At 41.9% G+C, this 13,475-nt stretch overlaps 2 gene segments (V, D, J or C); both read left to right on the top strand.

Moving 5' to 3' along the window:
* Positions 1-1,763: 1,763 nt before the first annotated feature.
* On the top strand, positions 1,764-10,873 carry LOC134459415 (immunoglobulin heavy variable 3-43D-like). The segment is given in 5 exon segments: positions 1,764-1,813; positions 2,421-2,712; positions 4,742-4,759; positions 8,880-8,909; positions 10,711-10,873. Coding segments are annotated over 5 exon segments (546 nt in total).
* Positions 10,874-12,489: 1,616 nt separating this feature from the next.
* Positions 12,490-12,992, top strand: LOC134459409 (immunoglobulin heavy variable 1-69-2-like). The segment is given in 2 exon segments: positions 12,490-12,564; positions 12,670-12,992. Coding segments are annotated over 2 exon segments (372 nt in total).
* Positions 12,993-13,475: the final 483 nt, after the last annotated feature.

Genomic DNA, 13,475 nt, shown 5'->3' with positions numbered 1-13,475 from the left:
AATAATAATAATAATAATAATAATAATAATAATAATAATAAAAGTCTATTGACATACCTGGCATGAAATGAATGATGTTCAGTAAAGCCTGAGAGAAGACGTAAGATTTGTTGTCCAGTCGTTTCATTTATTATATTAGTGTTTAAGTTTTAATTCAGTTGAAACTAATAGCCACCCTCCACTCGGGTCGTAATTAGTAACTATAATTATCAGCAGGACAACATGACAGTGAAGTCATGCAAGTACATTCAACCTGGCCTTGGTCGTGCAGTCCTCTCCTTGTGGCAGAATGAATTAGGTTGTACACATTGTAAGAAGGGCCAACTGCAAAAAGTAGAGGTGTGTCGTTCATGAACGAGCCGGTTCTTTTGAACGGCTCCCTGAAGTGAACGATGGGAACCGGATCACAGCTGGGGGAGCCACTCGACCGTTATTTCGTTCATTTTTCATTCATTTTAAGCACGTGACCTCGACCAGAGTAATTAAATTTGGGAAAAAAACACAATTGTTTGCCTCAAAGAGAGGCAAAAACGGTCTTTAGAAGCAGGAGAATAATCAGTTGTTGTTTGGACAACATTACCTTGAGGAGGAGTCAAAATATTACATTCTTAACACTGAATAAATAATTTTTAAAAAGAGCCAAAAGAGCCAGTTTTTTGAACGGCTCTTTGAAAGGAACGAGCCACTAAGATCCGGATCCCGAAAAAGAGCCATAAATCCCATCTCTAGCAAAAAGGCCTCATGTCCACACACACACACTGACCTTGAGCAACCTCAACATGAGACTCACGGCAGTGCTCATACTGCTGACCTCAAACTCATCCACCACCAGATGATTCTCACTCCGCTGTGCAGGCGTAATCCATCTTTTTTATGTGTACATTTTTACCTACATGAATGTAGGATTCCTTATTGTTTACAAAAAATATAATATTTACTGAGTGATCAGACAATATTTTCTAACGTTAAAAAAAGCTTTAAAATATCCATTGTTATAAAGCCTTGCCTTGTCTTTTGAAGGGAAAGGGTCTGTTGGCTAGTGGAGCGCTCAGGTTCAACTGCTGTGTACATTTTCATATTCATTGTCGTCTTCAACCTGCAGAGGGAGCTGATGTCTCCCAAATGAAAAAAGGGGTGTTCTGTTACTGCATTTGTTCTCGGCGAATCAGACATTGCAGGTCATGGGGTCTTTCAATTTCTAGTAATGACATGAAGACATTTTTACAGTAGGCTACAGTCCATGAAAATAACACGGGCTGAGCATTCCACTCTCTCTGTTATCTGTTATTTATCTGTTGACAAGGAGAATAGAGTATATTATGTAGATATTTTTGTCTCTTTGGACGGGGACTATATGCTTTACAGTACATACATATATGTAGACTATGGGTGTCCTGCTGTACTAGTAGTCTGTTGCCCCATAATGCACGCCGTACCTCCAGTGGCACACTGCAATAATCATTGAAAACTACAACATAGCACAGAGCCTTTTGTGATGCACTAGAACTTGGTCATTGTCATTCTGGTAAGAGCAAATTTATAACGCTGTGTCTTAACGAGCTTTTAGAAAACGGTGGCCGATAAAAACAAAGATGTTAAAAATCTATGTTTTACTTTTGCAGATGATGATGTCATGTTTGTCATCACAGCTTGTACAAATGACAAGGAGGAGGGGCTGATGCAAAAGCCCTCATGTCCACAGTATAAGTCAGCCCACAGAGCCTCACACACTCTTTACACACCTGCTCTGTCACTGAGACACTTGTCAAGATGATGCTCATTACAGCACTCATTACAGCTCTCTGTTGCACAGGTAAGACACACACACACACACACACGCGCACACACACACACACACACACACACACACACACACACACACACACACACACACACACACACACACACACACACACACACACGCACGCACGCACGCACACGCACACGCGCACACACACACACACATTATGAGGAGCAGTAGTAATTATCCCTTATTTATTCATGAGAGAATGTTGGGTAATGCTTTACTTTACGGTACAGTATTTACTGTGTACTTTCTGCATAACAACAGGGTAACAGACGTTACATGGTATGTAACGGGTAAAAAGGGGGTAATTACAAAGTAAATACTATGTAATACCAATATCTCAACAATTACTATGAAAACTACAGCCTATTTTCTAACCATCTAATCATCAAACTTCTCTCTGTTACCCTTTTGTTACCCAATTAATGGTATTTACTTCGTAATTACCCCCTTTTCACCCATTAGATACCATGTAACTTCTCTCTGATACCCTGTTGTTACCCAGAAAGTACACAGTAGTTACATATGGTAACTGTACCGTAAAGTAAAGCATTACCGAATGTTGAATTGAAAAGTGCGTGTGTGCGTGTGTATGCGTGTGTGTTGTCCACAGGTGTTGTGGTTGAAAGTGTGACCCTGACTGAGTCTGAGCCAGTGGTCATCAGTCCTGGAGGATCTCACAAACTGACCTGCACAGCATCTGGAGTCACGTTCAGTGACTATAGCATGCACTGGATCAGACAGGCTCCTGGAAAAGGACTGGAATGGCTGGCATACATTAGATATGACAGTGGCAAAATCTACTACTCCCAGTCTGTTCAAGGGAGGTTCACCATCTCCAGAGACAACAGCAAGAGTCAGGTGTATCTGCAGATGAACAGTCTGAAGGCTGAGGACACAGCTGTGTATTACTGTGCCCGACACACACAGTCACACACGATGCTGCAGAGCAGAACAAAAACTGACACATGATGAAGCATGAAGAACACACTCAGTATGCCGGTGTTGTACAACAAACACTTTTCCATTTTTACTATGGCCCAGGTTTCACCTTCTAGGTCAGAACACTATACATTAAAATAGGCGGTAACACTTTATTTTAGGGATACATCTATTAGCACTAATACATACGATGTGCCTGTGTAAGTAACTTGAAAGGCATGTACAAAGCAAAATCAAACATTTGTTAGGCATGTATTCACAAATGTCTCGTTCACGGGCAGTCATGGGTGAGCGGTTAGGGCGTCAGACTTGCATCCCAGAGGTTGCCGGTTCGACTCCCGACCCGCCAGGTTGGTGGGGGGAGTAATCAACCAGTGCTCCCCCCCATCCTCCTCCATGACTGAGGTACCCTGAGCATGGTACCGTCCCACCGCACTGCTCCCCATGGGGCGCCACTGAGGGCTGCCCCCTTGCACGGGTGAGGCATAAATGCAATTTCGTTGTGTGCAGTGTGCAGTGTTCACTTGTGTGCTGTGGAGTGCTGTGTCACAATGACAATGGGAGTTGGAGTTTCCCAATGGGCTTTCACTTTTTCACTTTCACTTCACTTTCAATAAGGGATTTATTACCAATTTAACCTTAGTAAGGACCTAGTAGGCCTTTGTGTTTGCTTAGTACATGCCTTTCAAGTTACTTATTCAGGCATTAACATTGTATGTGTTAGTGCTTATAGTAGATGTGTCCCTAAAATAAAGCGTTACCAAATAGGCCCACAATTTGTGGGCCTATTTGGTAACACTTTATTTTAGGGACAACAATATTTAGTCTTAGAAGCCTATTCAATCAAGCCACAGTCCAGCAATAGGCGTAGCCCCATAATGCACACCGTACCACCAGTGGCACATTGTAATAATAGTCATTGTAAAGTTAACTACCATAGTACTACAATACTATGGCACAACACAGGCCCTTTAGTAATGCATAACAACTTGGTCATTGCCATTCTGGTAACAGCAAATTTATAATGCTGTGTCTTAATAAGTTAAGAAAGCAAGATGCTCATTTGAACAGATCAAGTGAGAAAAATGTGATCTAATTTATGGGTTCGTATGTACGTACATGCTTTATACCCTGACCTCATAGACCTCCCTTTGACTGCTGGCAGCTGCATCCTGTGAGGGTCTCTACACTGTGGACTACAGCCAGTGGCGGCGCCAGAAATAATTTGTTGCAGTTGCTTAACAGTTGCTGTATGAATGCAAGAGACTGCTGGTCAAAAAAAAAAACCTTGATCAAAACACCAGAATTTGCCGGGAAGACATTTTCGGCATGGGTTGGGGTGGTTGCGGTCCTGTACGAGGCAAGTTTACAGTACAGTAACAACAACAGACTAATCGCACCACTGTGATTCAGTGTGATCGTATGATTTAACAGTTCAACGTGCGCTGTCCTATCTCTCCCTCTCCCTCACACACGTACACACGGCATCGTGTGTTGTAACGACATAGAAAAAGACAATATAGAGGAAGATCTTTAAGAAGGCCAACATGAAAATTGCCCAGCATGTACACTTTCACTGCTAGTCCAGGTGGCACTGCGGCCACACGACATGGAACAAACGACATAGTAGTTCTCTCAATCAACAGACTGTCAGCAGTCCCCCAACTACTAGGTTAGCTGCCCTGTCAATAGTGGTGAATTGGACCTACCGCCGCCACAGTACATTCCAAAGAATTCACATTAGTTGCGAGTCACGTCTGAAATGTAGGCCTATGTGGAATATTAATACAAAAGTTGATATTATTGTTGAACTTACTGTTGTACTTCATAATACTTTATTAAGGGCGGGTCATATCAGGCTACGATAAACCCATCCTTTGACGTGAGCCAAACCTAGAATATAGTTCTACTTCAAAACAAAATAAAATGGGCCCCAAGTCAATATGCTGCGACGGGCAAACTTAATAACCATAAATAACGTCTTGATCACAGGACGTCTTACTTAACAGTGTAATAAGCATGATATGACACAGTCATGAAATTGTCATGAACATTGTCAATGTCGTGTGTGTCTGTGTGTGTGCGTGTGTGTGTGTGTGTGTGTGTGTGTGTGTGTGTGTTTGTGTGCACTGTACAGAGCCTTTAAAGGACCCTGTCCATCCCAAATAGTGAAAAAAACAAGATCTGGTCCAAAGCCTTTGTAAGGAGGAGGGGCTAATGCAAAAGACCTCATAGCCGCACTATATACCCCCAACAGGGCTGCACACAAACACACACACACACACCTCAGTACCTCACCTCTCACACCTCTCTCAATATGACATTCACACCAGCACTCATAGTCGCAGCTCTGTGCTGCACTGGTAAGCTATTCTGGTGTATTTTTTTTAAGGCGATTTGTGCCAGGTTTTTGTCTAATAATTTATTTCAATGTTTTAACAGGTTTCCTGAGTCTGACCCTGATTGAATCTGAGCCAGTGGTCATCAGCAGTGGAGGATCTCACAAACTGACCTGCACTCACTGAATTTAAACCCAGACATTATCATTATTCTGTGTTTCCACAGGTGTTCTGGGTGAAAGTGTGACCCTGACTGAGTCTGAGCCAGTGGTCATCAGACCTGGAGGATCTCACAAACTGACCTGCACAGCTTCTGGATTCACATTCAGTAGCTACTATATGGCCTGGGTCAGACAGGCTCCTGGAAAAGGACTGGAATGGGTGGCACACCCCAGTCAACCCTCTGGGTCTGACAAGCGTTACTCTCAATCAGTCCAGGGGAGGTTCACCATCTCCAGAGACAACAGCAAGAGTCAGGTGTATCTGCAGATGAACAGTCTGAAGGCTGAAGACACAGCAGTGTATTACTGTGCCCGCTAGGGTGCATCAAAAAAACGCTTTTTCAGCCTATTGATCTGTCTGGGTGATAAAAGTGTTCCACTGCATGTACAAATAACACATGCAAAATATTTTTGCAATCCATGGTGGTTTACAGGTCCAACGGAATATGAGCTGATATGAAGGAATTGTGGATTAACTGCGTCAGTCCTTGCCAATTCAATGAAACCCTCCCACCTAATAACTTGGACTGTTTTTGTGATTTTGTTGAAATATTTTAACCTAAATATTTAAATGAAATAAAACCACTTTGACATATGTAAAATAACAGATTCCTAATTAACTATAATCATCAGTACCCCCCAAAATAATAGATATAAGTACTTCCGAGAAACTGGGAAATTCACACACTGACACACAGGCTAAGCAAAAGGAAAAAAATCTTCAGTTTTGGATAGAATGATGTTGTAATAAATAAAGGCCTCATGAAAATCAGAGTGTTTGACTCTGAGTTTGTTAGGCATGGTGAATAACTGTTGAGCTGATCTTCAGCCATGGAGGGACTTTGAATTCTTACTTGCAACTCTCACAAGTAATTTCTGAAAGGACTTTACTCTGGTGTCTACAGGACACAAAGCAGGTCTGGCACCACAGTCTTGATTCCACCAGACATCCTCAGCCGGCCAAATCTTGCCACGCCGTAAAGTGCTGAAAACCATCAGTGAGGAATGCCATGAGCAGTGGATACCACCTGCCTTGTGCACCCTGCACTGGGACAGCAAGTTGACGCAGACACTTGACAATGTGCGCCAGAAGGAAGAGCGCCTGACAGTTGTTGTTGGAGATAATACACAGCTGAAGTTGCTTGGTGTGCCTGCATATACAAAGGGGGCTGATGAAGCTTGTGGAACTATCATTGGCAACCTAACATGCAAATTGCTCAAATTGTCATCATGTGGCAATAAGTGGCAATTATCCCTCAGACGAGAGAACAGAGCAACCTCTGGTGAGCTTGACACCTCCAGTCTGAGGTCATTAAATATTTGACTGAGTAGCACCTCGCCAATGTGATGGCGGCACCCAGACCACAGCAGTGGTCGTCCCAGTGAAAGCTGTATGGCTATGCAGGCTGCGCTCAGATGGCCAGTATTTGAAGCCGTGGTATCAAATGCCATATTGACTACTTGATTGGTGCATTGCCATTCTTGGAGCAATTTGCATGTTTTTTTTCCTTTTGCTTAGCCTGTGTGTCAGTGTGTGAATTTCCCAGTTTCTCGGAAATACCTATATCTATTATTTTGGGGGGTACTGATGATTATAGTTAATTAGGAATCTGTTATTTTACATATGTCAAAGTGGTTTTATTTCATTTAAATATTTAGGTTAAAATATTTCAACAAAATCACAAAAACAGTCCAAGTTATTAGGTGGGAGGGTTTCGTTGAATTGGCAAAGACTGACGCAGTTAATCCACAATTCCTTCATATCAGCTCATATTCCGTTGGACCTGTAAACCACCATGGATTGCAAAAATATTTTGCATGTGTTATTTGTACATGCAGTGGAACACTTTTATCACCCAGACAGATCAATAGGCTGAAAAAGCGTTTTTTTGATGCACCCTAGTGCCCGCAGACACACAGTGATACAAGACTCCAGAGAGCTGTACAAAAACATATGCTGCAGATAAAAAAAACAGTGACACAGACACAATGGGTCCTTATCTATATCTAACCTCCCGTCCTCTACTTGGGCTTTTGGTGTCGTGATGCAAGGCAAAGCGTCATTGACGATTGAAGTTTGATTTAATATCTTGCATAAGCACAATTGAAAGGCCTTTTTCACATTTACAATCAGGATGCTGAATGGGTAAAAGTCCCCCTAAAAGGTTGTGCTGGTGTCGGGGAAAATTCGTTGTTTTTCTCCACGAAGGCAGAACGTCAGAAAAGCATGAGGCCACAAACAACATGGAGAGGACAGGAGGTTAGATATTGAAAGGGATCCAGTTACACAAGAGCCTCCATTGCTCTACAACATGCCCTCCCCATGTGACATTACATTTCAGAAGAACATTTCACATTTCAACTGTATTTGTATTACAGCAAATACTATACGCAATTCAGAAGAAAACACCGTCATACCAGAACCTCTGTTGTTGCTCTACAGTAGTACTATGTACTCCTCAGGTGCTACTCCCAACCTGAGTGGACATAAAATGCTGCTACTAAAACATACCACTAGATGGCAGAATTGATCCTGTCCCCCCCCCTGCCAGCCTCCTTTGTCCTGCACTGTCAGTGTCCCTGGTTACCACCAGCCACCACCTCAGTTTCACATTGACAGGATGAAAAAACAGCAAAACAATGAAGAATAAAATGACGCCCAGATTCTGTGCTTTTGTGTGTCGTAATAATAAGCACAGCTTCATGAAGCTCTTATGTAATTGCTTTTACCGGAGCTGCCAACATTAGCACTCTTGAATTGTGTTGCCTTCAAAACACATTGCTTTTAATGAAGCAAACATCAGAAAAAAACATTGAATTGGCTGTGAAAACAATACAATAATTTAGCAAATATAAATCATATCACAAGTGATGCTTGTGTATTACAAACACTAATTCGAAGAGCTAAATCTTCATTCATGCAATAGCTGGATAGACCAATAAAGGGACATTTGACATCAAATATGTGTACAAGCCTCAACAAAGAGAAAAATACATATAAAACAAAAATGTACAGACCGTCATTAATTGGTTTTAAATGTTATCTAAGTTAGTATCTATTATGAGTCAATGGTGCCTTTGCTTGAGATTAAGCCACTTCATGACGCCAGCTGCATCTGAGTGCAGACTGCTTCTCTCCATCATAGCCAGACCTTGTGAGGGCAGAACAGTATATGCAAACTCACCCTCCACTTCAGTACTTAAAAACACCTCCCTGCCCTCTCCATTTGATAGTACATTTGAACAACGTGAAGGTACAACTCATACATCAGATGAGATGGACAGAAATCTGTTTTGTTGCTTCCTTTTCATGCTGCTGTTTAAAGGTAATGTCAATGTAAGATTATGTACAACATACATTCATTTACAATATTCTGGTATACTGTCTCTGCTAAAAAAGACCCCAGTAATGTATGAAATGTTATTATGCAGGTGTTGTCTGCAGCGAAATCAGACTGGATCAGTTTCCTTCTGAGGTGAAGAGACCAGGAGAGTCAGTCAAGATCTCTTGTCAAATATCAGGCTTTACCATGACAGATAGGTATATGCACTGGATCAGACAGAAACCAGGACAGGCTCTGGAGTGGATTGGAAGGATAGATAGTGGAAGCAGTAAAGTTCCTATTTATGCCAGTTCTATGGAAGGCCACTTCACTCTGACTGAGGACGTTCCCAGCAGCACTCAGTTCTTGGAGGCCCAGAGTCTGAGAGCAGAGGACTCTGCTGTTTACTACTGTGCTCGCAGCCACAGTGACTGAGGCAGCTGAAGCAGCTGAACAAAAACTGTCAGCTTCAATTCCAGTCATTTGGAACCAGAATGAGAGCTACATCTGATCTCACTACCGTGTTATCTTGTTAAATGATAGCTACCCATATGTTGGATTCTCCTTTGGAAGAGGACATTAATTTAACTGGCTTTTAGGTAAATGAATGATCAATCAACCAATCCACAAGTCAACCAGTCCATCAATTCATGAATTCACCAGTCAATCAATCAATCAATCAATCAATCAATCAATCAATCAATCAATCAATCAATCAATCAATCAATCAATCAATCAATCACAACCAGAGGAAATGACTTTTTTTTTTCATTTTAATAATTTTTCAGTTCATCGCCACTAAACCATTTCCCCTTACCCTTTCTTACAGGCACTTAAAGGCATGATGTTGTGCCATTTTGTGCCAAGTGTTAACTGACTATTAGAAACCCGTACCTTCTTCTGTCTGATACAGTGATCGAGCCAAAACTCAACAATGAGATGAGCCATTATTTGCAACATTATATAATAGACTGATGTTACCATATGTTACCATAATGTGTAGGGAAATGACTAGTGTGCAAACTTAAAGATGACTAAGAGCAAGCTAGGTCTGTCCTAACCCTGGGCACCACCCTCTTGGACTGATGTATTGATATTTTTCATAGATGTTATCGTTATCTACATAATGCACATATTGTACACCCATAACCTACGTATAGGCTGTTGTACCTTTGAGCTAGACTTCTTTCAATCATTCTGCACACACGATGAGACTATGGTGAAGATTTCTGTTTTAAAAACATAGAATATGAGCAGTGTGTGTGAGTGTGTGTGTGTGTGTGTGTGTGTGTGTGTGTGTGTGTGTGTGTGTGTGTGTGTGTGTGTGTGTGTGTGTGTGTGTGTGTGTGTGTGTGTGTGTGTGTGTGTGTGTGTGTGTGTGTGTGTGTGCGTGCGCGCGCTTCTGAGCATGTGTCCGTGTTTGTGTGCATGTTCAACTGCTACTCCAGATCCACCACAACCATTGAGAGTAAATTTACTGTCAATGACCACAACAGATAGCCCATCTACATGTGATTCATTAATTAACTCTGCACACCACAAATTTTATCACTGACACATTGTCACCTTCAGCCATGACATCTGGCATGACTACCCAACCCCTTGCTCCTCCCTCTCCCCGAGACTGAGAAAGCTCCATGCAAAGTACAGAACACACTCTTATATACAAACAGTGGTGTATACATACTCTAGTGCCTGAAGGAAGATAGCAATCCAACACTTCTACAAGTCAAGAACATGCACGTCCCAATACACATTCTCCTATTACTGCAGATGCTGCCTGGTAAGTAGCAGTAGTCCTCAGGCATATAGAGCATGTAGAGGTATGTTTAAAACAATAATCATCGTCGATTGTTATTTATTTTCGTTTATCTCACAGGATTGCAGGGTCAGGTCTTGACAGAGTCTGAACCAGCGTTGTTAAGACCGGGCCAGTCACATAAACTGACCTGCACTGCATCTGGAGGGTTGGACTTTGATGGCAACTGGATGGCCTGGGTCAGACAGGCCCCTGAGAGAGGCCTGGAATTTGTTGCAACTATTGAGTACGACAGTGCTAGAAAATTTTACTCCAGCACTGTTCAGGGACGATTCACCATCTCCAGAGACAACAGTGTGGACCAGGTGTATCTGCAGATGAACAGTCTGAAGGCTGAAGACACGGCTGTGTATTACTGTGCCCGCAGACGCACAGTGATGCAAGACTCTAGAGAGCTGTACAAAAACCCATGCAAAAGCTAACAACAAGGACACAGACACAATGGGTCCCTATCTATATCTAACCTCCCGTCCTTGCCTTGGGCTTGTGGTGTTATGATGCAAGGCAAGACGTCATTGACGATTGAAGTTTCATTCAATATCTCGCATAAGCACAATTCAAAGGGCATTTTCTCATTTACAATCAGGATGTTGAAAGGGGTGAAAGTCCCCCCAAAAAGTTGTGCCTTGGCTGATATCGGAGAAACTCAATTGCTTTCTCCACCAAGGCGGGCGTCAGTGAAGCATGAGGCTGCAAGCAAAAGGAGAAGATGGGAGGCCAGATATTGAAAGGGACACAACAATGCTCTACAACAGGGGTATTCAATTAATTGTCAACGAGGGCCAGTTTTTCAAATTCCTCATAGTAAAGGGGTCAACTATGCGTATGTATTATGGTTGTGGACTGTCAATGAGAAAAAATATGGGACACTTCATTGAGGTGGGAGCTCTGGGGGTCCTCCCCCATAAAGTTTTGCATTTCTTAGAGGTAATTTCCTGCATTTTAACGTCCTGTGTCAGCTCGATACGGAACCTGTACTCCTATCTCTAAATTCAGAAAAACAATTCCATATTTCAAATGGCTTGTGGGGGGCCAGAACCTTGCTGTCCAAGGGCCGCATCTGGCCCGAGGGCCGCCATTTGAATAGCCCTGCTCTACAACATCCCCTCCTCATGTGACACCCACACATTACATTTCAGAAGAACATTTTGCATTTTAACACTATTTGTATAAGAAGAAAATACTATAGGCTACTCAATTCAGAAGAAAGACAGTGACACAAGAGCCTCGGTGGCTGTACAATAGCATGTACTCCTTAGGTGCTATTCACACACTCCCACCCTGAGTGGACATAAAATGCTATTCCAGAATGAAGCCTGTGTCCCTCTGCCTGCCCCCTTTGTCCCCTCTGCCACCTTCCCTGGTTACCTTCACCTCAGTTTCACATTGACATGACGTAAAAACAACAAAGCTTAAATCTCATGAACAATGAAGAATAAAACACTCAGATTCTGCACTTGTGTGTGTCGTAATAATAAGCACAGCTTCATGAAGCTCTTATGTAATTGCTTTTGAAGCACTGCCAACATTAGCACTCATGAATTGTGTTGCCTTCAAAACACATTGCTATTAATGAAGCAAACATCAGAAGAACACATTGAATTGGCTGTGAAAACAATACAATAATTTAGTAAAAATATAAATCATATCATAAGTGATGCTTGTATTTTACAAACACTTATTAGAAGAGCTAAATCTTCATTCATGCTATAGCTGGATAGACCAATAAAAGGACTTCAAATATGTGGACAAGCCTCAAAAAAGAGAAAAATAAATATAAAACAAAAATGTACAGACTGTCATTAATTGTTTTTAAATGTTATCCAAGTTAGTATCTATACCGAGTCAATTGTGCCTTTGCCTGAGATTAAACCACTTCATGACGCCAGCTGCATCTGAGTGCAGACTGCTTCTGTCCATCATAGCCAGGCCTCATGAGGGCAGAACAGTGTATGCAAACTCACCCTCCACGTCAGTACTTAAAAACACCTCCCTGCCCTCTCCATTTGATAGTACACTGATGATTTTGAACAACTTGAAGGTACAACTCATACATCAGATGACATGGACAGAAATCTGTTTTGTTGCTTCCTTTTCATGCTGCTGTTTCAAGGTAATGTCAATGTAAGATTATGTACAACATACATTCATTTACAATATTCTGGTATACTGTCTCTGCTAAAAAGACCCCAGTAATGTATGAAATGTTATTATGCAGGTGATGTCTGCAGCGAAATCAGACTGGATCAGTCTCACTCTGAGGTGAAGAGACCAGGAGAGCCAGTCAAGATCTCCTGTCAAATATCAGGCTTTAGCATGACAGATAGTTATATGCACTGGATCAGACAGAAACCAGGACAGGCTCTGGAGTGGATTGGAAGGATAGATAGTGGAAGCAGTAAAGTTCCTATTTATGCCAGTTCTATGGAAGGCCACTTCACTCTGACTGAGGACGTTCCCAGCAGCACTCAGTTCTTGGAGGCCCAGAGTCTGAGAGCAGAGGACTCTGCTGTTTACTACTGTGCTCGACAGCCACAGTGACTGAGGCAGCTGAAGCAGCTGAACAAAAACCAACAGCCTAAACTCCAGTCATTTGGAAATCGTGCAGAATAAGAGCTACATCTGATCTCACTACTGTGTTATCTTGTTAAATGATAGCTACCCATATGTTGGATTCTCCTTTGGAAGATGACATTAATTTAACTGGCTTTGAGGTAAATGAATGATCAATCAACCAATCTATAAGTCAACCAGTCCATCAATTCATGAATTCACCAGTCAATCAATCAATCAATCAATCAATCAATCAATCAATCAATCAATCAATCAATCAATCAATCAATCAATCAATCAATCAATCACAACCAGAGGGAAAAAAAAATCAATTTTAATAATTTTTCAGTTCATCGCCACTAAACCATTTCCCCTCACCCTTTCTTACAGGCAGCTAAAGGCATGATGTTGTGCCATTTTGTGCCAAGTGTTAACTGACTATTAGCAACCTGTACGTACCTTCTTCTGTCT

Source organism: Engraulis encrasicolus, chromosome 2 (genome assembly GCF_034702125.1).
Source record: "Engraulis encrasicolus isolate BLACKSEA-1 chromosome 2, IST_EnEncr_1.0, whole genome shotgun sequence".
NCBI classification, from domain to species: Eukaryota; Metazoa; Chordata; class Actinopteri; order Clupeiformes; family Engraulidae; genus Engraulis; species Engraulis encrasicolus.
The sequence above is the reverse complement of the archived record's forward strand: the minus strand, read 5'-3'. Positions and strand labels throughout refer to the sequence as shown.